This window comes from Myripristis murdjan, chromosome 19 (genome assembly GCF_902150065.1).
Source record: "Myripristis murdjan chromosome 19, fMyrMur1.1, whole genome shotgun sequence".
Taxonomy (NCBI): Eukaryota; Metazoa; Chordata; class Actinopteri; order Holocentriformes; family Holocentridae; genus Myripristis; species Myripristis murdjan.
The window spans coordinates 13,954,360-13,979,929 of record NC_043998.1 but is presented as its reverse complement, the minus strand read 5'-3'; the positions used below and the strand labels follow the sequence as shown (position 1 = coordinate 13,979,929).

General features: G+C 41.7%; 1 protein-coding gene and 1 non-coding gene across 2 annotated transcripts in view; both read right to left on the bottom strand.

Annotated features, from left to right (window-relative positions):
* Nucleotides 1-1,840: 1,840 nt before the first annotated feature.
* fam20cb (FAM20C golgi associated secretory pathway kinase b) overlaps nucleotides 1,841-25,570 on the bottom strand; it is a 61,810-nt gene continuing 38,080 nt past the window's right edge. Inside the window, exons 4-11 of the mRNA XM_030078313.1 lie at nucleotides 14,777-14,869; nucleotides 8,647-8,762; nucleotides 7,730-7,910; nucleotides 6,882-6,991; nucleotides 5,731-5,812; nucleotides 5,313-5,372; nucleotides 4,894-5,044; nucleotides 1,841-3,730 (exon numbers count right to left, since the gene is read on the bottom strand). Of these exons, the coding sequence (XP_029934173.1) occupies nucleotides 3,614-3,730; nucleotides 4,894-5,044; nucleotides 5,313-5,372; nucleotides 5,731-5,812; nucleotides 6,882-6,991; nucleotides 7,730-7,910; nucleotides 8,647-8,762; nucleotides 14,777-14,869 (910 nt within the window). The 3' untranslated portion in view covers nucleotides 1,841-3,613. The remainder of the gene's footprint in view (nucleotides 3,731-4,893; nucleotides 5,045-5,312; nucleotides 5,373-5,730; nucleotides 5,813-6,881; nucleotides 6,992-7,729; nucleotides 7,911-8,646; nucleotides 8,763-14,776; nucleotides 14,870-25,570) is intronic.
* On the bottom strand, nucleotides 9,012-9,084 carry trnar-ccu (transfer RNA arginine (anticodon CCU)). Its single transcript has one exon. It is a non-coding gene; the product is annotated as a tRNA-Arg (tRNA).

Sequence of the window (25,570 nt, the reverse complement as noted above, 5' to 3'; positions counted from 1 at the left end):
TTTATTCTCTCCTGGTCACTCTGTGTCCCTCTGATGGTTGTCTGAGAGCCAGCTTCCTCCATTCATAGCTCTGTCTACCTCCGTGTATGTGTGTGTGTGTGTGTGTGCATGCATTTATGTAAACCAACCAAGTAGCTTTTCCGGGGGCTGTACTGTGAGGAAAGGTTATCAAAACACAACAGTGCACTGGGAACTGTAAACATGCTTATGCACAGAGCCGGGGCTGAAGGCCATTTTCTTTTGCACTGTACTGTGCAGCCATCCTCACTGCCACCATTCATTGTAAAATTACACCAGGTTATGTAGTGTGTTGCAGATAAGACCTGCAGAAAAACAAGACAGAGGGCTACAGATGGATAAAAATAGGTTTGTACTCAACCTTTGCCCATTTGGTAAAGGAAAACAGAAACTATTCCGACTTATTGGGCTTATCTCGATAGATGTTAATAGTAGACTTCAGACAATTGTGCAGCATCTTTTGCATAACTCAGACACATTGGGTATCTGTTTCATCACTGGCAAAAACTTCTGATGCAAGCTTATAACCCAGAAATAGTCACATGTAATGAACTTCTGTTTGGCTTTTCCCTAAAAAGTCGATCCATAGCATCCAGAGACGCTTCTTTGCAACCAGTGGAGTTTTTCAGAAAAAAAAGAGACACCCTTTTATAGTCAAATTCCCCACAAACAGAAGGGTGACACTGAGGGTCCCAGGGGTGGTATTTAATCCATGACTTTCCCATGACTATTAAATGACATGCGGCACAGTTTCCACAAACTGCATTTATGTGTCTGCATGTCCAGTTGTTAATGTTTTTGGTGTGACTCAGCAGCTGATCCAACTGTAACAGACTTTGTTTATGTAAGCTACAATTGTCACCAGTTTAATCACAACATCAGCCATTTATATCAGGGATTGTTAAACTTTTTTATCTTCTGGACCCCCAAGTTGACCGTCATTAAGTTGTGAACCCCCATTTGAAATGATTGTACCCTCGAGACAGTGATATGAAAATATGTTTTGGTTTGTGTAATGTGTTAAATTGTTCAGCTGTCACACTTGCACACTGACAAGCAGATTCAAAGTGGTGAGATTAAAATATAATGGTAAAATGTTCACTCATACATTTTTGTATTGCAACAGTTTCTTGTGAATTAATTATAGCTGAATGAAACTATTCCTCATCTTACTGAGAAACCCTGAAAGCCCCTCTAAGGAGCCCTGGGGGCTCCCGGACCCGTTAATTTAGATTATGTTTTCTTTAACATATCAGCAGCCACGCTTCACATCAAACACTAGACTGGTTGAATTTTCATTAAGCAGACTGTGATGACATTTTTGTAAAACTTAAGGGAAATGGACTGTTTTCTGTGTGATTTCAATCGTGGAAAACATTATTTGCATATTCCAGTCCTTGCAAATTCTAGTTTTTGTCTAGGAAAACACAAGCCTGTGTGTATCCAAGGACTGTAGTAATAGGAAACCTGTATATATTCAGGATTTAAGCCCAATGCAGCCACCAACCTCCCAAGCCCCCTGTGTGTCCAGGTAGCCTAGCCGTCCCTGTGTTATGGTCCTTACCCTGTAAGGAAAATTATTTAAAATTTGTATTTTTTCTTACGGTACAGATTCCTCTAGGAAACAGTGCTTCTCAAGTAGTGAAGGACATGTGAACTGGGTAGACATTTGATGTGAGAGATTGCAGGCTTTATGGCTGGAGGCTAGTCTCCATGATCACAACCTTCCATGATCATGAATTCAGATCATTTATTCATTATTCTGAAAACAGAGCGATCAAAAATACCATTCTCGTAACACAAACACAAACACATACCGGTGTTCTGCTCATTTTGTTTTATTGCACTTTTACCATGATGCAAAGAAATGCAAAAAATCCACAGAAACAATGAGTTGAATTAAAAAAGAAGCATTTTCACTGCAGAGACACGTGATCTAAGGTTCTCCATGGATCCACCCATACCTCCATACACACTGCACTGACACAGGACTATGGAAACTTATATAAAATCCCTTATGGAATAGATGGAGTCAGCATACACATACATATAGACCTCGGTATCTTATCTATAGCTCGTACCCGGGAGTAGTTTAACCTTAAACCTTTCGGTCATGAAACCAGACATTCAAGTATTTCTATCATTGCACAGGCACTAGATTTTCCTACTGTATATATTAACTTTCAGCCAATGACTGAATCGTCGACTCCCAACAGTTTAGCTATCAGCTGTTGGGAAATGAAAGAAATCTACATCCCAAAAATAATCTCTCCACAACAGCAACATCTGGACATCAAATATATTACAAAGAAACAATAATATAAAACTGTTAGTGTCACATTTGGCTTTTGGTACCATAAATCTAACCTCAAATCTGTCACATGGAAAAGAAATTAAAAACAGGAACAGCAGTTTGAAATAGATTAAATGTTGTAAACACAGGTGTAGATCAATTTTCTTGTTCCTTTGAATCTGATGGATACTTATGTGTATTTAAATGGTTGGACTGCTGTTGCATGACAATAATTTGGTAGCTGTAAACAAATATTAAAGCAGGTTTAATTACCAGGGGGGTGAAATATGGAGGTTAACTTTACTGAGAGGCACAGACCTGGTAGCTACTTTTGCACATGCTTGTTTTGCCCTCTTTTGGACAGATGAGGAAGTACACACCTGTAACAGAGCATTAATTCAATGACGGAGACAAAGTGTTGGTGATTATGCATTATTAATTTCAAACAATAAATATGAATTTCAATAAATACTCTCTCAAGGACAAGTGACATTTGATGGGCAAAAATTAACTGACAAATCCAGGAGTAAACCTGTACTCCAATCAAATATTTCCATCTCGAATACCAATAATAAAAGACAACAGCTGAAATAGGCTCAGCAGAAATAATAATAATAAAAAAAAGACATTATGCAGTAAAACATTTCGCAGGAAATCAATAAAACATCTTTTCGCTCATTAAGACAACAGGAAGTCAATCTCCTCTTCCTCCACGATGAATGTTCAAACTAAAGCACTCGCAAATACCAACAATACATAGAAACACATAATTCAGCTGTGCAGAGGGGTGGGGTGGGGGGATTCTTTACAAGTCCCTCAGAATTCACTGAATTCAAAAAAGAGTCCTAAACAAGACGAAGAGAAGGCGTCTCTTGCAAGACTTTCATGGTTTGGTAGTGCTGCGGTGGGTCGGTGGTTGTTTGGGTGAGCTGTGGTGATAAATAGCCTACACGAGGGTCGGGGTTGGATATTTTAAGGAGTCTAGGTGATGTGGGGTTTCCAGTTTCTAGTTCCGGCTCCGTCCCACTGTCCGCTTCAACATCGACTGTGTCTTTAACATCAGCACCCATTGAGTCATTGCCCTGCTCATCACGGGGCGAGTCCAGTCCTATCCAGCAGGCCTCCAGTTCCAGACAGCTCGTCTATGAGTTCAGCAAGTCAACACATGGTCCTCTGTAAATTTAAGTACAGATGAAGCTCATCTGTTCGTACAGTTTAAGACGATGACTGGATCCAGCGTGTCCAGTCTTCTATCTCCAGGGATTCTGTCCTATCCAGTTATGGGCCCCCTCGCCCAGCCAGCTACCTCCGTCGTGGGCCGGTGTGGGTGTGCTCCGTCCCTCGCTCCCCCTGCAGGTCGTCCTCCACCACGTAACTGTAGCCCTCCTTTTCGATGCAGTCAGCCAGCACATTCAGCACCTAAGCAGAGTAGTCAGAGGATTCAAACAGCATTAGAGAAGCCTGGATTTCATGATTGCTCAAGGAAAAATGTACAGTTTGCATTAAAGGGGCAATGAAATGACATTTTGGAAGGATCAGTCTTCCATAATTTGATGCATGTCCTGTTGAAACAGGCTGTCTGCACGGGACTTAATGCAAAGAGGCATCTTACAAAAGTGTAAACCAACTGGTGATACATGATGGGGGTGTGATCGTTCAAAATGTTTCTATTGGATGAAGTTTTTGTTCACGCCTAATAGTTCAGCCTGAAGTCACCTTTAAAAATACAGTTTTCTACGAAATAGAATTTTGATATCAAAAGTACAATACAATCAAAATTTTGTAAATTCTTTGTCATTTATTGTTAAATAGGCAGATACTCTGGCATGAGAAATTAGCTAAACATTTGAAAGTCTTTTTCATTTTATTGTGACTTTAAAGACAACATGCAGGACTTCTACAGCCCCATGGCACAAAAAGAAAGTAGACTGTAACTCTACGGGAATGATCAGTACTGTTGTTGATCAATACAGCGCAATAGCGCTGTGTTTTCAAACAAAAAGTCGACCCAACTATTGAAATGCCACCCACTCCACAGCTAAAAAGCCTTGTTTTCAAGCCAAAAATAGGGAATGAAATAGTATTATGACTGCAGAAAGTTGCATGGTGATATATTAGCTCTTCACTGCATGTTTCTGTTGGTCCTCTCTATTATGAAATGTTATATTATTGATAATATTACAGGAGGGACTTGGGGTGGTGGTAGCGGGGAAAGATGAAATGTCTTGATCCTGATGTAATTCCTGAAGGTCAGTAAAGGTCACAGGAGCACTAAGTGATTCCTAGTTTCTTCTTTGCATTTCACCCATATGAATACTGCCCTCACTAGTTCTGTACGGCCAATCAGCTCATTTGATGAAACTGTCAGATGTCATTTTTGATGCTCAGAATCACACACACACACACACACACACACACTGAGAATTTTCTCTGAAGGATCAAAGATGCAAATGATTGAAGAGATAATAACATTCAACCTGCAAAAGCATACTAACTGTCTCTCACACACACACACACACACACACACACACACACACACACACACACACACACACGCATACAAATGAGCGTGAAGCAGTCACCTGGCGTAGCCGTCGGTCCATGGCGTCCAGGTGTGGCTGGATGAGGATGGGGCTGAGGCGGTCTCTCACCAGGGACTCAGCCATAAGGGTGGACAGCTGGTACTCCTCCTTAGCCAGCAGCTGCAGACGCAAGTGGGTCGACTTCCTTACCCTGCAGAAAGAGCAGTCACTGTGATGGATCCAGCACATTTTCATATCTGTGCATTTACGCATTTTTACTGGAGTGTAAATCTGCAGATCAGAAACTCGAGCAAGAAATCCTTTGGGCTATTAGGAACTTTATTGGCGACATTTTTTTTTCTTCTTTGTTTTACAGTACTTCATTTCTATCCTATTATTTACAGCTGCAATGAGCTATAGTTTCTCCTTGGGGGTCAGTGCAGCTCATCTTATCCCGCCATGAGCAAAGACGGCCTCACCTGCAGCACTGGGTTAACGGCACCAGAATGGAGACCTCATCATGGGAGTGCTTCCCAAATCTAAAGTGAAAAATAAAAGCACAGGAATTATCACATGAGATAATTTATATTTGTGTCCCTCATTTGTTTCATACATTTTTCTGTTTTTGTACCATTACTTTCTTCTTTGGGGTAAGACAGTCTTGTGGTGGATTGCTTTGTTTCATCTACACAGCGTGCTTTTCTTTTCCTTCTCACTTATTTAAGTGTTATCTTTTGTATGGATTCATTATTTAACAAAACCGAGGCTTCATTATTAAACAGACTTACTACTGGGATTATGAAAGACTCAGCACAGTGCCTAATGACATATATAGTATGGAAATTGCTGTATTTTACATTTGACATTTCAGTAGTTGTGTGGTGTGAAGCGGCTTACCCTCTGCCATTGTCCAGATGAATGATGAAGGTCTCGTTCCCAAACTTCTCAAATGTCTCGTAATGGTGGCGATCCATGTTCCCTGTGTTGGAAAACATGTCAATTAAGGATTGCAGTATGTTATATACTATGCATCTACTGTACTTCATATGAGTCTAATGTACTTTATATGAGTCTAATGTACTTTATATGTTGTCTTTTATTGTTTTATTAGCCATTTCTTTTTTTAATTCCACCCTGTGCTGTTTTATTCTTTTTAATGTTTTATTTTTATTTAATGTGTTTCAAATGTTCTTCTATTGTGAAGCACTTTGAGCTGCAATTCTTGTATGAAAGGTGCTATACAAATAAAGTTTTATTATTATTATTAATATTTTTATATACTGTAAAAAAACATTTGTGCATAGATGTGTACATCTGTACCCCCACCCTGAATCATATCACTTAAAAATTCTTTGAGCATTTTTATATCACCATGCTGAGCCTAAATCAATACTTGGTCCTAATTTTAGACATATTTTTTATTTTTTTCAAGGTAGGAAAAATGCTTAGAATTCAACAGATGGCTAACAGATCTATTCAAATAAACATTTGTGGGAACCAAGCATATCATCCCAGACATTTAAGACGAGAAAGAAAAAACATAGGGATTCATGGTGCACCTATATATATTTAAAAAAAACAAAACAAAAGTGTGTAAAAAATGGCTTTAATCATTTAGATTAAAGATACGTTTGACCTGAGCACTGCTGTATGAAAAATAAGTATTGTGGTAATACGGCCAACATGTGAGCTCATATAATTGCCCAAGGAAAAAACACCACATTTTCAGGCCTGTAGTAAATGTTAAAAGCTCAAAGTCAATTTGACTGAAGTGCTAATGATGGATGTCTTTGGAAGCATGACTCAGCTGTTTTCCAGTTTTCACCCAGTGTTTAAAAAAAGAATATTCTGAAATCAATATTATAAAATTGAAATACAATACAGAATCGCAATACATATGGAATCTGCACTCAAGTATCGCATCACATCACATCGCATCGCATCGCATCATATCATATCGTACTGAAATGCAGGATGACTGAATTGTTTTGGGTTGACTCTGGTATAAAACTACTGCATGTATTTCTCTGTCAGACATGTCGACTCACCCATGAGGAAGTCAAAGATGGTCATGTCCATGATGTCCAGCAGTCGAGTTCCACTGTCATACGGTGGAGTCTGCTTGACCTCCTCGCAGTAATCTGGGTCCACCTCCCATCTGAATACACAGGAGAGTCAAATATTACTCTGTTAATCTGCTAGGATTTGTGTATCTGCCTCTCAAACTTATCACAATGCTGAAATCCTATTTGGTTCCTATTTCCGCATATCTGCTCCAACTTATTCTCATGCTAAGATGATTCTGGGAAACAAAGCCCTTGATTTTTTTTTTTTATCTTAACAAGATCGCAATTATTAAGTGCTTTCTTGCATGAAAAGATCTTTAATAATTTGATTCTCTCTTTTTGGGGGGTTTTCAGTCAGCTGTGACGCATGCTGTACAGAATAACTTACACACACACACACACACACACACACACACACACACACAGACCTGCTGCTCAGTTCTCGTGTTAGTGTAATAAGTTCCTGCTGAAATGATTACTCAATCAGCAAAAAACACCAACAAAAAAAGATTAACCACTTTTGTCAGTTATCAAGTAAAAATACGAAACATTTGCTGGTTACAGCTTTAAAAACTGGATTTAAACAACAGCATTCCTGCTACACTCCCAGAAAAGGGAGGAGGAAAAAATGTATTTATTATTAATAATTTATTTCTGTATTTGGTATGTGGCCTTCAACAGGGTTCAACAAAGGTAAAACATCACTTTGTGTTCTGGTATTCGTCATTATTTCTAACATTTTATGCACAAAATGATCACCACCCTCTTGTGCTGTGAATGCACGGCCATTGGGTGCAGTGAAACCTGAATTTTCTGAGTGAATCTCTTACTCTGCCTTCTTGCGTTTGTGGTAGGAGCGTCTCCAGGGGTTCCTCCAGGTCTTGCGTTTGGCGAGGGCCAGGTCGGGCAGGAAGGCGGCCAGCGATCCTTCTATCTGGTCTGGCTTCCCGCACAGCGCATGCTCAGTGGAGCAGTAGTACGAACACTCCCCGTAGAAACACACATTGTTGGCTGAAAATCAGAAAGAAAAGAGACAATGCTGTGGCTGCTTTGTTGAACAATTGAGAGGAAAACGTGACAAGTGACAATTTAAGTGTATTCTAATATGCTCCTCAATGTTAAATACTTTAAAAATGACTATACCCTCTTTTTACCCTTTGGAATCCACACCATATGCATAAAGCCTCATTTGCACAAGATTAATATTACCTGGGGACATACAGCGACTTGTATTAATTGCTGAGATTGTCAGTAATTTTAATCCTGTGAGAATTTGCCATGTGTATAATATGTAAAGTAAAAATTGCATCGCTAATTAACTGCTATACTTCAGCAAAGGCCAAGGTCCCCTGATAATACTAATCCCATGCAAATGAATATCCCAGTAATTCAGGCACAAAACTAGCTTTGGACTACATTATGAACGAGGAGGCCATTTCCTTTTTTGCTTTGCTTTGACTTTTGCTTGTGGAAAAATCGGTGCAGGCTGCGCAGAAACTGTACATGTAGGCAGTTCATTATGATTTGAATTGTTAGTTTTACACAGGTATATATTGTGTTTTTTCTTGACGGAGGCATTCATGTCTTCTATTATGCCACATGACAAAACAGACACTAATATGGTTGGTATAGATAGAAATTTGTGTAGAATAATTGTCAGTTCTATGGCAAGTTCTAGCAAGTTCAATCTCGGGACGTCCCATCTAAGAATGCCTCTGGAAAGCGCTAACTTCTTTGTAACATCTACCTGGTGATATGAAGAAGGTCCTCCAGAGCTTCTTGTCTCGGGTGACGTCTCGGATCTCCTTCGTCATGTTGACCAGCCGGCCGGCCACGGGAGGGACGCGGCGGAAGTCCAGGATCCTAAAGGAGGGACGAGACACACAAAGAGGATTAATTTCTGTCATCAGCACACGGAGAATATAGAATGGGAATCAGACAAAATGGGTAAAATGTTGCTTTGTTTTGCAGGTCGACCAATTGCTCCATATGATTTTGTCAACTGTGTTTGAAACTGGAACTATTCCCAGTCACTGTGCTGTAGAGCTGTAAGAGCAGACTGTGGCAAGTTGGAAATACAGTTTCAACATTACACTGAAAAAAAAAAACTTCCACCCCAGATGGGACTCGAACCCACAATCCCTGGCTTAGGAGGCCAGTGCCTTATCCATTAGGCCACTGGGGCTGACTGATAAGGCTTGGCGGACAAACAGCTCATGTAATTACTGTTTACCGTCAACAGGGGGCACTGTAGACTAAGCAGTGGCCTCAGCGTTACACCACACACCCTGGTGAAACTCCTAATGGTTTCTCTACGCTTATGATTTTACATCATAACACGTTTTTAACTTCCACACAACTTCCTGATTTAAATAAACTCCTTTGAGACATATTTGCTGTTATTATTGCATTCAATCTTGTGAGACCAATTTGATAGATGTGGTGTACCGTTGTGTGCCCCCTTGCATCCCCTGAATGGAAACTAGCAATTGCGTTTATGTGTGTGAGGGAGAGAGAGAGGGAGAGGTTTAAGAAAGCAAATAGTGTCTCGGCAAATCTCTCTCGCTGACTGATGCCACGGCTGTCTTTCTGTGTGCGTGCTACAGGCTCATTTTATGCATGTGTAACCTTTTCTCTCAATACCACCATGGTACAACACCGGCACGGGCACTTTAAAAATTCATCCCTCTGACAACACCTAATGGCCAAGGCCCGAGGGTGGTGTGAGAGCGAGAGAGACGGCGAAGGAGGGAGAGACAGGAAGGGAGGCTGGGATAAAGGATGGAGGAGAGGGAGAGAAAAGAAAGGAAAAGGAAAACATCCGTTGACAGAAAACCCACAGAACAAATGATGCCATCATGTAATGTGATGGTGGGTGGAGTGAGACACAGATGCAGACACACAGAGTCATGTCTCCTTCCCCCTAGCTGTCACACAGACAGGCAGGCCGATACACACGCAGCGCTGCCTGGCCTGCTGGGGCTATAGGCCCACGCTGCCGTGCTAAAGGGAACAGCGTTGGCTACAATTTCCTGCCTCATTATTCACTCTCTTTTCCTCCTGTGCTTGTCCTCTCAGGAGACCTTACTCCCTTGGTGGCCATTTTGACCTTACATCACAATTCAGCGTGGAAAACTCGATGAGTAGGAGCAAGTGCAGCCTGATCATGTGCACTGAAGCGAAATATTGCTGGGAATCAGACAAATGTTTAGGAAATGAATGGATCCAAAGAGTTTGGAGCAATAGTTTTTACATTAAAATAAATGTTTGGATCGCTAGAATCTATTCTGCGTTCATTTCAACTTGGAACTCAGAATTTCCAACTTTCTAAATTTCTAATCTGCAAAAAACAAAAAAACAGATTCCATTAAAAAGATGAAACTCTGTATGTTCCTTTAGGGGCAATAACAAATGTGAAAACTAAATAAAAATAAAAGATTATATGAGTTCAGTTGCTACCATGAACAACAAAATACAGATTGTGTTCAGCCACTATTCTCTGCTCTGACGTCACTTGAAATGAAATTGGAAAAAGTGGAGCTCTGAAATAATCCCTGAATTTCCCACTTGGAAATCCAGGTTGGATGGGTGTTCAGTTCATTTTATAACAAGTCAGAGGTTGTTTTTAACAAGTTCTTCGGTGACGTGAACACAGTACTTGTCTAGGTAGCTAGCCAGTAGCTGATTACCCTGTAAATTTTTTGAGAAGTCACAGTTATTATTCCCAAGTTAGATAACTGTGAGGTTTATCAGAATTAGGCAAGGGTGGAAGGAAGACTAAGACATCCTATGCAAGAGCAAACATGGTAAGTGTGCTGATATTTGATTTACATAGAAGTAAAAGCACTGGTTATAAAATACTAGTAAAAGTAAAAAAGATTTAAAATATACCTACATGGAGTAAAAGTTACTGAGTTACATTTTAGAAAGGAAAAGAGTTGCATGCAGCCTTTTCCGTATCATTTTAAGGTAACGAGAGCAGCGTTCAAACTAGATTCTTTCAACTGGTAAAATCAGAAATTTCAAAATTAAAGTGCGCAAACACATCAAAATCAGATTGCTCTGTTCTTGTCACTAGCTCCAAAATGTGTCAGATTACATTAGTCTAGTTTCAAATGCTTGTGCAAATCAACAAAACAGACAAAATCTGTGCTCTGTAATAGCTGTGACTTTGTGCAAGTGCTGATAAGGAGTCATTCCCCTTCCCATGGTCCTATGCTCATAGGGTGCTGTGGTCCCCAGATTTATATGGCACATAATGGGAGCATGACAAAGGGTCCTATGTTCCCTAGTTCTACATACGTGCTCTCCCAAGGTCCTATGTTGTAGCCTAAGGACCTTGGAAACCTAGGACCCTGGGAACATAGATACGCCCCCCCACCAGAAAGCTATTTAGTTACAGTAAATGCAATGAGTTTCTCCCACCCTTGGATTAAAGTCCTCATTTATGTTCAGATAATGGTAGTTATACATATAGAGACTATAGGCCAACGGTCCTGGTAGAGTTCCCCACCCTAATTGTTCACAAAGGCCAGCATGGGAATATGGCCAATTTTGTAGTGTGCTTCCCTTGTGTTATTTTCTGTGGCAGCAACGCCAAATACATAATCCTGCTCTTCCATTTATACCCCAATCACATAATTAATGATGCCTATAGGAGTGTCTATAAAAAGACAGTGGCTGCATATATGTGTGTATGCATGAGTGTGTACATGCCTGTGCGAATGCTGCTTTTAAAGAGCCTATGTGTGTCTGCGGGCCCCCTGGGAGGCAGTGTAGCCTAAGCCTCTGCACTAGCAGCAGCAGCTCTGTAGCCAGGCTCTAATTTAGAACAGACAAAATAAGAGAGAAAAAAAAAAATAAAAATAAAGCACTGCTGTTGGCAAGCCCTGCCTGGCTTATATTTAGAATGGGCACAGGGCCTTTCATGCCTTTGGTTTCCTCCTCTTCCCCTTAACCCACACATATGCCGGGAGTGTGTGAGTGCGTTTGCATGTGTATGTGTCTGCGTGTGTGTGTGTGTATTTGTGTATACTAGAAGACCAGATGTGTAGCAGACTGGTAGGGAAAGCTGCTGCTAATGCTATCGCTGCTGAAGTGTGTCATTGTGCCTTAAGGCAGACTAGATTCAACATCACTACCCTCTGTGCCCCAGCTGCATGTGTGTGTATGTTTGTATGCATGTGTGTGTGCCTTCTCAGTGTCATCTTGTTTATATCCGTAAAGTATCACCAGCATTCGCATTACAATGCAATCCCCCTGATCCTCATAATATACAGCCAAAGTGACGTCAGCTTGAATTTAATAGCCGCATCGCCGCTAAACTCAGTGCTTTCTCTCGTCGATCAAAAAGCCTCGTGAGGTTTTCTCTTTTCATTAAAGTCCCTCCAGCAGGCAGGCAGGCAGGCAGGCAGGCAGGCAGGCCATAAAGTGTTAGCCTTGTAAAGGCAGTGAAGTCAGGGAGCGTGGTGGTTAGCTAAGCAGAGAGGCTGCAGTCATTGTTCAGTCAGATGCAAGCTGTGGCTAAGGCAGCATTTATTCTCTATGACTCATGGCCTCTCGGTGCTCACAGCTTTTACTGTACAGACCCGACTCACACCGCTCGCCGTTTTCAGAAAAAGATTCAGAGGCACTGAAACCATGAAAGGGAGAGGCAGATGTACAAATAGGCATGCATGCACCCACACATATATATTACTTTACGTGTGAGGACCTTCATCAACTATATTCATTCCCAAACCCCCAAACCAACCCCTACTTTACTGTAAACCTAATCGTAAGTCTAATTTTACCCCTAAACCCTAAATCCAACCCTAAACTAACTTTAACCCTAATCCTAACCTCAACCTAATTATCTTCCCAAATTGTCAGCCACTACAGATCCTGGCTGTGAATGTGATACCTCCAATTGCTTTATGTGAGTCTTTTCAAACTTACTACGAACATTCACGACCCCTAGAGGAAGAACTCTGCTGACATTGGTGACACCATGACCTTTCCTCTAGCGCCATTGTCAAGCCAAACTCAGGTGGTCTCAGTAAGGCACCCTGTTGTTGTTCGCCGACACCATGTCTAGTTCAAATTATGATCTTGATGAAGTGAGAATTTTTTTGGAATCAACTGCGGCTCCGGTTTGAAGTGCTGCAGCTGACTCTTGGACTCCATTTAAAGAGGTCATGTAGAAAGCGCTTAGGCTATGATCAGACAGGACACGCTTAGTTTCCCGCTAAAGCACAAGGCCCACTTAATAGTGTTGCTGCCCAATTTCCACGCAGCAGAAGAGTTTTTTGAACTAGTCCATGCACATCAGGGTACGTGGTGGGTTGAATAAACTTCAGTCGTCTGAACAAAGACCTGACAAAAGCCTCAGTGGTCCGATATGTTGTCTTGCTATAAATAATTGCCTACCATGTGGAAAAGTGTGTGGGTTCACTTTGATTCTACACAGTGGAAGGGCTTGGTGTTTGCAGCATAGCACATGAAGACAGAGACAAATTAAGGCACTGTTCTCCCACCTCTTATGCCATTTGGCCTATCAGCGTAGCCAAAATGGTGCAATCGACAGACAGAAAGAGTGGATTCTAGTCTAGTCTTGATTCCTGGATCCAGTGCATAAACATCAACTGCAACTCTGTAGCTTGTCTGAGTCGAAGATCTGACTTTTTGGAATCGACTCACCATCACAATCCTCATGAGGAAGCATTTTCCCAACCTTTCTCTGCTTTGACACTTGATCCTCACATGTACAGATAAGAGCACTGCAGAAGTCTCCAAGTCATTTCATGCTCACTCACAAATTCATGTTTTTCTTAAAACAAATTAAAAAAATCTGCCATTGGGATGAGATAATCCCACTTGTTTCCAATGTGGGTTCACTTGATTCAGGAATGTTTCTGGGGATGAGTATGAATATGTTGAGACAAAGCAGAATTATGGCAGCTCAGCTCACCAGTATCAAGAAATGACACTTGAACAAGTTGATTCGCATTAGAAACAAGTGGGATTATGTCATCCTGCTGGCAGATTTTTTCAATTATTTGAAGAAAAACACGATTTTTAACACTGAATATGAGACTAAATGACTTGTTAACATGGGAATTGTTTTTGTATTGAAGCACTGGAAGCTGCATAATGTCCCACCGCAGTCACCATGATATATTGCAGTAAGCACAACCTGTTATGACAACAAGGTCATTAATTAAGAATTAAATAACAACATTTTTGTCAGCATACTTGTCTTGACATAACACTTTTGTGGTATTAAAGAGACTGGAGACAATAAAACATATTTGTTGAGGTTTGAACTGATATCTAGGTGTTAGTTAACTGAGATACAAGCCAATAATATGCGTTTTAGACACTAAATCAACAATTTTCATTTTCCTAGGAGTGAAGAATAAAAGTTGAAATTAACATCATTGTTGATGTTTGGTAATGTTGTGCTTTAGTCCCCCTCTGTGCAATCAGATTGATTTGATGGCTCCTCCTCCCTCTCCCTCCTTACTCATCACTGCTCTCTCCTCCCATGATATTGCAGTTTTCAAACTAGTGCTGTGGCCTCTGTACCTAAAAGCATTAAGGAGCTGAAGCAGGTTCCTTTCATCAATATGCAAATGCACCGCCTTATTAATATGCACATTTAACCAGCAAGGTGCTTCCAAATCTAATCAGATGATCTCTATAGGGGGAATCTGGGCGTAAGAGTTGAGTTTCTATTGTATATTGTTCTTGAGTTACTCTGTTTGGAAGAATGTGTCTGCACATGCACACAAACACAGACTGACACCATGGTTTCCCACAAACACACACCTACGCACGAAACACACACATTCAGACATTGGCTAAGACTCAAGCATCCGGGTGTGTCTGAGACTTACCTGTCCAGGTGGAAGGCAGCGATCTCGGCGTTGTGTCTTTCAAAGTCGGAGAAATAGAAGAAGTCTGGCGGGGTCTCCTGCTCCCGGGTCTGCCTGCAGGGGGCACAAGGTCAAAGTTCAGCGAGGTCAACTCAAATGGGCACACAATTCCCACATTAACATACGTCAGAATGTCAAACATGAGAATAAAATCAAGCCAAGAAAATAAAAATTTAGATCACAGTTTCATAAAACAATGCAGGTAGCAGCTATGGAGGACTACAACTGTCACATAAACATTAAAAATCAGGGCTTTGTGTTATCTTGTTAAGTTGTGTTTCCACAACTTCACAAGCATTTCCGCAGATCTCTCACTCCAGACCTGGACACTTGGTGAAAAATGACTCCGGCTTCACATGAGCGCACCTAATACTGTGAACAGTGCTTGTGAACAATAACCAAGACACACAAAACCCAGCGTCCTTGCCTCACAAAAGCCCCCAGTTGGAAGCGGCTGAGGGTGTTTTGTGGGGCGGCAAAAGAGCGGAAACAATTCAAGGTCAAAGACTCCTTCTGAAGCGTCCACTCCTGTTCCCTATCTGTACCTATTTCTGTCAAGCTCTCATCCATCCCAAAAACTGCTTTCCACACACATTCTGCCTTAAAGCTCTTACTGGAGGAAAAAGAGGCTCTTAAAGGCTTAAATCCCAGAGCTGATGGAACATGGGCCAAGATGGGGCAGGACAGACAGGACAGGCTGGGGTAAAAAGGCAAAGTCAAAAGGAAGTGAGGGTGAAAACACTCTGTTATAGATAGCACCGGATGCAGAATATATGTTGTGCTATAAACCAGACCTCCTGGAAAAATACTAAGATAGCAGTGCAGTCCATCATCAACTTGCAATCCTCATGCAGAAGGGCTGCAAATTGAGTTTTACCCGCCCCCCCACACACACGTCTCTCACACTTTCCTTTTAAGAGTTTTAGTTATTTTGGCGTCCACACATTGCCTTCTCTTTGCCTTTTTATTGACAACAGTAAACACATTCCAGGAAGGCAGCATAGTGTAATGAATTGGAATGTAGCCTCTGTCATTTCTACTTCAGCTCGCTGAGGGAGGATGAGAAGAATGGAAACTATCTTGGCAAACTTCTCTCTCTCTCTGTCTGTCCGTCTCTCTCTCCCTAGTCTCTATCCCCTCTGGATACTTCACACTGTTTATTTTCCTCATATCCTCTATCTCACCTATTTTTCCTCCCTCTCCCTTTCTGTCCCCCTCGCTCTCTCGCTCTCTTTCTCTCCGCTTTCCTGCGTCCACAGCTTAATCCTTTATCTGTCCGCCTCTCTCTTTGTACGCCCATCCTCCATTACTCCGTTTCTCAGCTGGCTGGCTGATTGTGACTCCGCAGCTGTGTGGCTGACATATGCACCAGTCATTAACTAACCCAACATGCAGCCCAGGAACACACTCATCCGCTGAAAAATCACTCACTCTCTTCCTCTCGCTCTGTCTCTCTCGCTCTTTCTGTCTCTCTCCATCTTCTACCTCCCAGCAAGTATCTGACAGATGGCCACATGCAAAGACGGGGGGATGGGGGTCAAGTTCAGCACAAATGAGTAAAACATTTTCATACTACGATATTGTGGCATGGTAAATATATACAACAGCAAATATGGAAATCAGATAAAGTGAATCAGAGGTTTTACACTGCAAAAAAATGTTTAGTGTTAAAATCTTGCGTTTCTCAACCCGAGTGGAAAAAAATCTGCCAGTCAGATGAGATAATCCCACTTGTTTTCAATGCTAAACAGCAAAATCTTGAATCACGTGTCATTTTTCATGATACTAGTGGGCTGATCTGCCTTATTCTGCTCTGTTTCAACGTTTTTATACTTGCTCCCAGAAAATTTCATGAAACAAGTGCTTTGGAAACCCTGATCTTTCAATGTTAAACATATTTGAAACACACTCTGTATCTGCCGGTTGCAACACTTTACTGAAGCTATACATCACACCTGCACTGAGTAAAATATCCGACCATTCCATCAGAATAAAAATATCTAGATGTGTTGTGCATCATTTTATACACACTTTCCTGCGCTTCAGCAGGACATAACCGGAGATCTCCACTAGAATTTAAAATAAAGTTCTGTAGGCTTGAGCACAGCTTGGCCACGCAGCATGAATTTCTAATAACGAAACAACCAATGGGATTGACAGCACTGAAGAAAAGCTTGAGGTTAAGAAACAACATTTTCAAGGCTTAATGTGAGGCTATATGTCTTGTTAAGACAGAGTTTTTCTGCAGTGCAGGTCCTGATTTTGCAAAATAATGCGGGTGGCAGCCGTGGACACTCTCAACTTTCCTTTTGAGATTCATTATGGGTTTCCAACGTCGGTGCAGGTCTTCGTATCAGCATCTATTCAACGTTAAAATATTCGCTGAGCTCTTTCTTTTTTATACATGTATCTCCTAACAGCCTGCTCCCACAACCCGTTCTCATTTTTTTCCCCTCCCTATTTCTTCCCTGCACTAGTTTTCTCGAGCTGTTCCTCTCTCCTTCGCGGCCGCGGAGAGAAAACACTGAAAGCGGAAAGCTGTAGATCGTATCGCTCTCCTCTTCTGGATAGCCTTGCTTCAGGGACACAGCTCTCCCTCTCTCTACATCAAGGAAAAATGATACTGACTTTGAAAGCGGAGAGCAGTGTCAATTTTTACACCGGTGGCACTCAGCTCCTCGACAGGACGATCTCATTCAGATCTCATATAAACTGACTCACTTTGCCGGAGTCACTATCATTATTTTATCAATGTTGTTGGGGGTGGTTGGGTAGTTCAGGGTCAAACATTAATGCCCATCAAGCACCGCAAGCCGTTACAATCTGTTTCTGCAAAATAAATCAATATGGGCAGAGTCTTTTGGAGACGATAACCTTCAAAGGCTCAAGTACACCTCAAAAATCTTTCTTGTACTTCTGAATTTTGAAGTGAGTGTGCAAATTATAAATGAACACATGGTACCCGACGCTTTATACAGTGCGGTGTGTGCTGTGTGGAAACCTTTTAACTCCAAATTTTTGCTGATTTTCATGCTTATTGTTCAACATAAAGATTACATAGTTTCTCCAAGGGTTGAGAAAATTCTCCTGCCTCTTGGGCTTGAAATAATGTCCAACTCTAATAACTACAATGCACTGCCACACTGCAAAAAAACAAAAACAAACAAACAAACAAAAAAAAACAAGTACTTCAGTCTCATATCCAGTCTTAAAACCTTGTTTTTCTGAAAGCAAGTAAAAAAAAATCTGAGGAAAAAAATAGAGAATGTACATGTATATTAATATTTTTGCCAGTAAAAAAAACAAACAAAAAAAAAACATGTTTTTTAGTTCACCAGCCATTGATATATGAGGCAAAAAGTTTATTTCCAACTCAGAGGGGGACAATTTAATGGCAAAAACACAATCGAAGTCTCACAAATGTATAAAAATACAGCTGACAAAATGGCTGTTGGTGGAGTTCGTGTGCTTTACGGCCGCGGTGACTGTACAGCACAGGAGCGTAGCCATGGAGATTTCTTGGAGGATAAGCCTGAGTAAACATTCTGGTGCTATGATTCATGGTCATTCAGCCTTAAAGAAATCCACAAGCATACTTCACATATTCCTACGACATTGCCGTCTCCATATGGAAAGAAACCACAAAAGGTGCTTTAGTAGAGCTGCTATTCCTGGGCTCGAAACACACACACACACACACACACACACACACACACACACACACACACACACACAGACTTATGGTGGGACTATCTGCAAAAACCCTGAGCAGTTATATGTGTTTGCTTTCCATCAAGACCCGGGTACACTTGTGTGTGCTTTCACTTGTGTGCATTTTGTGCATGTGTTTGTGTACGAGGATGCATTTATGATGAGCGAGTGCATGTTTGTGTGTATACAGGAGTGTGTGTGTGTGTCATTGGCTTTTGTTTTTGTGTGAGCATGTGACTGTGCACTGAATGAACACACTCTCTCTCTCTTTCTCTGCTTCCTGGCTCAAGATGCGACCGCCCTGATGCACTTCCCTCAACGACTGTGAGCCAGGAAGCAGGACGGCTGGATAATTACCGTGATACGCATCCAATTCAAATGTCAATAAAGTTATTTAGAGCATGCCATCACACCCAACCGCTGACCGAGAGGGACTGCGAATGAAAAGAGGGAAAAGGAGAAGGCGAGAGAGGAGCGAGAAGAATAGAGATGGGATGTGGAAAAGGCATTGGAGTCAAATCGGGGGGAAGGGCAACTTGCAACGGAGACGAGTTCAGTCGACGTCTCTCGGCGCCCTTTGGACTAACAAACATGCATTATGTACTGTAACATTATGTTTCCATCCACCAACAGCAGCACCTGTGTTCAAGCAGATCTGAGCATGCTTGGATCAAACAAACTATTATGCGTGGGGCGCGCTGTTACGAGGAAGCGGCGCCGTCGACGTAAAGCAGGAGGAAAACATACATAAATGCATGACTGCATAATAAAAGTCTTGGCTGCTGAGCTCCATAAATGTTTGAATACACAGTATGGAGTAAGCTCAGAGAAAACAGGGAGGCGGGGAGACGATGTGATGTTGGTTACTCAAGAGCTACAACTAGTCTCTTTCACTTTGGGCTGCCTGGTTGAGCTTAACCTTTAAAATATTTACAAATCCACCGCGGATTTAGGTTGAATGAGAAGTGGATGCCGCGCGCCAAGCTGCCGACAGTCTGCCAGCTGAAGCAGCCATTTCTTTTCCTCCTCGGCAAGGTTTTAGAGGCGCTCCAGCATAAAGCATGAAGGCAAGAGTGTATTTCTGGAGAAGGTTTTGGTGGCGTTACTATGACCGCCTGTTGGCAGCGGCATCAGGGCCTTTATCATAAGTAGCAGGTGAGATGTAGTGAGCGGGGCATGGCTGGGGTGACCCTGGCCCTGCTGTAAACACATAGTTTACACTGAGGGGGGGCGTCAGACAGATTCTTGGCTTGGCTTCCTGCTCTGAGGGACCCTGGCAGCCGGAGGGGCAGCAGAGGTCCAGCAGCACCACACAGAGAATATAAAGCGTGAGAATATAAAGGTGAATGGGAAAAGTCTACCTGTGCATGCAGTGTGTGCATGACCTCTGAAACACTCTGGCAGAGGCATAGACAGGGGATAAGGAAGAATCATTTCCTTTTGCCTGTTTTTAACATTTAGTTAAAGCTGCACATTGCCATTTTTTTGTGATAGAAAAATACATTCATCTCATAACTGTCACCATTACACTGTAAAAAAAAAGGGCACATTTTCTGAGACATCACAAAATTCCCTATAATGTACTGTAATGTACAAAAAAACTAAAATAAATTCAGCATCCCAATTTGCATCAAAAACATACTTAGTCTAAAAAATACTTAGTCTAATGCCAATGTGCATAAAAAATGAAATATCCACTCATACCACATCCATTTTCTGTGTGGATCCTGAAAACACCCATTTATGAGTCAGATTTGAAGATGGCGTTGGACATGGGTTGCCAGGTAGCAAGAGAAAAATAAAGCCTATCGTGTGATTTAGTTGAGACTGTCTCTTAATCTTATCTGGCAACATAAATTAAACCTAAAACACGAACTAGGTTGGTTATCTGTGACAGAGAACAAGAGGTTCATGGGGGAAAGGAGCGTGGTAGAGGGGGTTAAAAAAGGGAACACAGGAGTGTTGACAGGTAGGCCGTCTTGTCAGCCTAAATTACAAAGTGGGGCAGCAGTAAAGAATAGCATCCCATCTTCCTAAATTTGAGGCTGTAAAGTCACTCTATTAGCCCGAGTAAAATTCTGGTGTTGGGTATGGACACTTCTCCATCCACAGGACATGACAAATCAAAACTTAACAGTGAAATGCCAACAGCAATGAGCGAAGCCTCCATCCAGAAAACGCTGGAATCACCAGCATTAAACCTCCACTTGGGGTAAAGCATCACAGACTGGCTGGTTTAGTGAGCCGGAGTGTGCTGTGGGAAGTTTACTGACCTCACCTTACAGGAAATTTGGGCATTGAACCATCACCGGGCAAATTTGCATGATGCAATGACTTTTTCACTTTGTTATCTTAACATGCACCATTAACAATAAATGCAACAAAATGATCATTTTCTTACTTTTACTGCCTGGAAAACAGTGGATGTTGAGCGAATGTGCATGTTGTATGAGCAAGCGCACACTCCAGCTAATACTCGCACCACAGATGTTTGAAAATACATTATCATATAAATCCTGCAACTTCACGCCTTTGAAAGTGACATGGCATGGTGGTGCATTTATTGGTATTCACTTCGCAAAAACCCTGTTTCCTTTTCCAAAGAAATCACGGTTGCGTGCCTGTCACTGGGATTTATTCATTTTTTTGAGAATCTGGAATTCATGTCAGCTCAAGATGATGCACAAAGCGCCGAGTTACAACGTCCCGTTTAACCCGGAAACATGTGGAATGAAGCACGACGCCACTGAAACGCCGCTTCCTTGTGACTTTAAGAGGGAATATCTGACACGGTTTGAAGTATAATCATTAAAGCAGCTGGGAAAGAGCAGCTATTTTGTGCATGCGTCATCTTGTCATGGTGTGCGAGGCCGTACCACGGAGAGAGAGTTTTGTCTAGTTTCAAAGTCAAACTGCCGATTGATCACTTTAAGCCTATAGCTGCGGTCGTGGGCCTTAGTTTGGAGGAAAGCAGAGTGGAGGAGTAAAAAGATATGCTGTAAAATATAAAAGGACAAGGGCATCTTCCAGCCCCAGCGGGTTCCCACCAAAGGGCTGACTCCACACACTTGTCACACATCATCCGTCAAACAGGCGAGCACGCTGCTGTGCATGCACGCTCACACACTGTTAATGTACACACACGTACCCAAAAATACACACGCACACACTGTATATGCATGCACACACACACACAGACACACAGACACACACACACACACACAAGACCAAGAGAGGCTTTGTGAGAAAAGAGACTACTTTTTGCAAACCTCAAGGGGGGGATGTTGCGCTTTGTGCCATCAGGTGAGCTTTAAACGCTTGAGAGGGGAAAATACCGAATCCCATATACGGGTCAAAGAAAAAACACACACAACCACACACACACACACACACACACACACACACACACACCAGAGATGAGAGGAGGAGGCACGTTGTTTTATCTCAAGCATAACACGTGTCAAGCCTGACCTTTTGAGCAATGACATTTGATAAATTGAGAAAAAAGCCCTTCGCCAGCAGATGAGAGAGGCGTACCTGCGCAGTTTGGGTCTCACGATGCGCGGCTCGGTTTACCTCTGTATTCCTCCACCACGGAAAAATGTTTGCAGCAGTGGAAAGCTGTGACAGCTGTGAGTGGGAGCAGGTATATGAGTATACTGTGTGTATAAGGCATGTGGAAGATGAGATGGGAGAGGACAAGACAAAGAAGGAAAGAAAGAAAAAGAAAGAAAAAAAGAAATGTATATATATGTTGAAAGGAGGTTGACACTGGCCGTTCATATTGTCTGGCACCAATATGGAGGCTCCTCACTGACCACAGCTACAACAAAACAGCTTGTAAAACATATTGTAGTTATTCATTTTATAATACTCAATGATTTGTTGTTGTTTCTTTATTTTATTTCCATATAAAGGCCAAATATTTCCCTGAGTTTCCTGAACAGCTGCGGTAGGTCACCTTGGCTTAAAGAGCTGCTAAAATAACTGGTAACACTATAATAACCAGCATTAATAAATGGTAAATTGATAGTTAATTGAACTTCAGTTAAAGTTGTTTTCCTCTTAACAAACAATAAATTAGAAATTAATAATGTTTACTAATTTTTTGTAATGCTATAATTTATGTTATTTACTCAATTTATGTACTGAGTTACTTTCCACCTCTGTGTGTAACCTCTGTCACGTTACATTTGTACCACACAGTGCCTGGCTGTGGTGTGAGCATATGAACACTGCTTAGTTATTTTGTGTGTATCTGTAAAGCATTACTAATATTTAGCAAACATTATTATCATTTCCTTGTTTGATAGTGAATTGAACTGCAGAGAATTGATTGGTTATTAAGTGTTATTATTATAAAGTGTTACCTAACAGGGTGGGTTCCAGAGGCTTCTCCACCCTGAAACAAATAAAATTCTATGGGAAACCATAAGTCTTGAAAAAGGCATGAAAAAGGTCAAATTTAATGCTATCAGATTTGAATTTCAGTCCAGAAATATCAGTTTCAGCCATAACAATTAGTCAGGTAGTAAAAATTTTACCGACAGCGTCATAATCACCCGAGGGCTTTATAAATCACCTTCACACAGTGATTTGGGTGGGTGTGTGCCAGGTTTGAGTGTGTGTGTGTGTGTGTGTTTTTGTGGCTTGATTCATGTGTAGAGCTGCTGTGACAGTTCCCCAGGCATGGCAGCACTCGTCCTCTTCCTCCCCCTCCTCCTCTTCCTCCTCCTTTACTCCCTAACTCCTTCAGAAAGCAGGGCTGACATGCAGAGAGACAGCTGTTTCCTTCCAGCCAAGCTCTCTCTCTCTCTCTCTCTCTGACACACACACACACTCACACACAAAGGACAGACAGAGCAGGAGTAGACACACACAGCCACAAATATGCATATATATACACTCACAAAAAGCAAGAGACACACGCCCAGACACACACACACACACACACACACACACACACACACTGGCAAGTGATGAAAGAATAGAGAGCTAGCTAGCTGACAGCTAGCCTGACTGACAGGGTAAAAAAAATAAAAAATAAATAAAAAATACACACACACACACAAACATGCAAAGTCCATGAAAAAATCCTCGTTAAACCCGACCCCATTTAGAAATCAGCTATTCTCCATGGAAAACCACAGTGTATTCATGGTGAATGTGTGTGCACTCCAGTTTGCGGGCGCTATCATAATTCACATATATTACACAATAAGTATGAATAAAGATAATGTTAATACCATGAATTATGTAATACAGTTAATGATTGAAAAAAAAAAAAAAAAAAAAAAACGACTCCATCCTGCTTTAGTTTTAGCCTGTGTTTCCTCAGGGCCAGCACCATGTAAATACACTCCTCTTGAATAAGTAGCCAGCGCCTTCAGAATACAACACACAGTATTTCTTTTTATATCGGGAGCCACTTCAAAGAGGTCTGTGTTTTGGCTAAAAATAGTCCTGAATGAAAATCACTGAGCAAAACACAGCTATTAGAGGTTTAGCGCGTGGCAAGACACCATGAAATGTGTTTGCTGTGAGATGTGGGCGGGCAGGGGGAGACGCCCGCTGGAAGATGCCTGTCCCGCTAGATTGTTAGTGAGAGGCTTTTAAGACCACGGCGAGAGACAGGGGGCTGAAAGGTGAAATGGCTCTGCACCGGCAACATGGGGCAAATCGCACGCGCATACAGACACATACAGTCGCAAACAAACGGCGGCTTGATAATCCTGCAACAGGGAAGCCTTCTCCCGTTTGAAAGCACTTAAAGTAATAATCTGTGATATTTTCAATGAAGAAAATGTCTGTTTGGCTACAGCATGTAAAGTCTGATTGATGTAACAGCCTAGTATTATATAACGATATCCACATCTTGAAAACGCGCACTGTACACATGAATACCTGATTATTATCGTTATTCAATATATCACTGTTATATCACAGAATTTTATGCTTTGAGCAGACTGAAACACTTGGAGGTCGGGACCCAAGCTTTGGATGTCAGCTTTTCCGGAGCTGCGAGTGGAGTGAAGCCGAGAGCGGTGGTTGAAAAACGCTTTTGGAAGAAAAACACGATTTCGACAGGAAAAAAAAAACAGTGTGAGAGAGAATGGCTTGTTAAGGTGAGGATTTTTGGGAGAGTTTGGCGCAGCTTCATGTCAGCTGGAGCCTCGCAGCAGTGGTCAGCGCCACGAGGGCTGACTTAAGTCCTGATGTCCTCTACAGAAGACATACAGGAGCTACAACATAAATATATACCTTCTGTTTTTTTGTAAATTGTTTTTATCGCCACAAATATTTACAAAAAAATAATAATAATTCAGATTTTTTTCTCTTTATTCTCTTTATTCTCATGATATCCCAGAGTTGTAGAAAATATTGCATAGGGCCACAAATGTGATATTTGCTCGTATCAGACATCAGTCTAGCCTATGGGGTAGTTAGCATGGGCAGTAACAGCCACCATGGCAGACAAAGAAGAGCGCCACCTACAGGCAATTTCATCAACAGGAGAATTACATCACAGCACCTCCCACACTGTTTGACGGACAGATGATCTCTGAAAAAATTGCAGTGCAGGAACACAGAAGTGATGAGCGCTGAGCAACAAATATGAGACCAAAATAGAAAAAAAAAGGAAAAAGAAAAAAAAATCAGGATTACCACTTTAACTTTCACAAATAGGGCAACCCATGCTGGCGTGTGTGTGCCGGGGTTTGGACTGCAGTCAAAGTCTTGATGGATTTGCATTGTCATTCTCCCTATATAGATCAGGTCCCTTGCAGAGAGGGACACACATGCAAAAATACACAAATATACAGACACACACACACACACACACAGACCTTCCACGAATCCACGCAGCACTAAGCTGACAGGCCTGTTTGATAATATCCCAGGAGCTACAGCGCTCAATACTGCATCAGGCCTCCTCTTCCTCTCCTGCTGCCTGAGCCGTTGTCATGTCATCCTGTAAATATCCTGGGCAGATAAACAGGCCATAAAGATGAAGCCATCATCTAAACATAATCTGAGACAGAT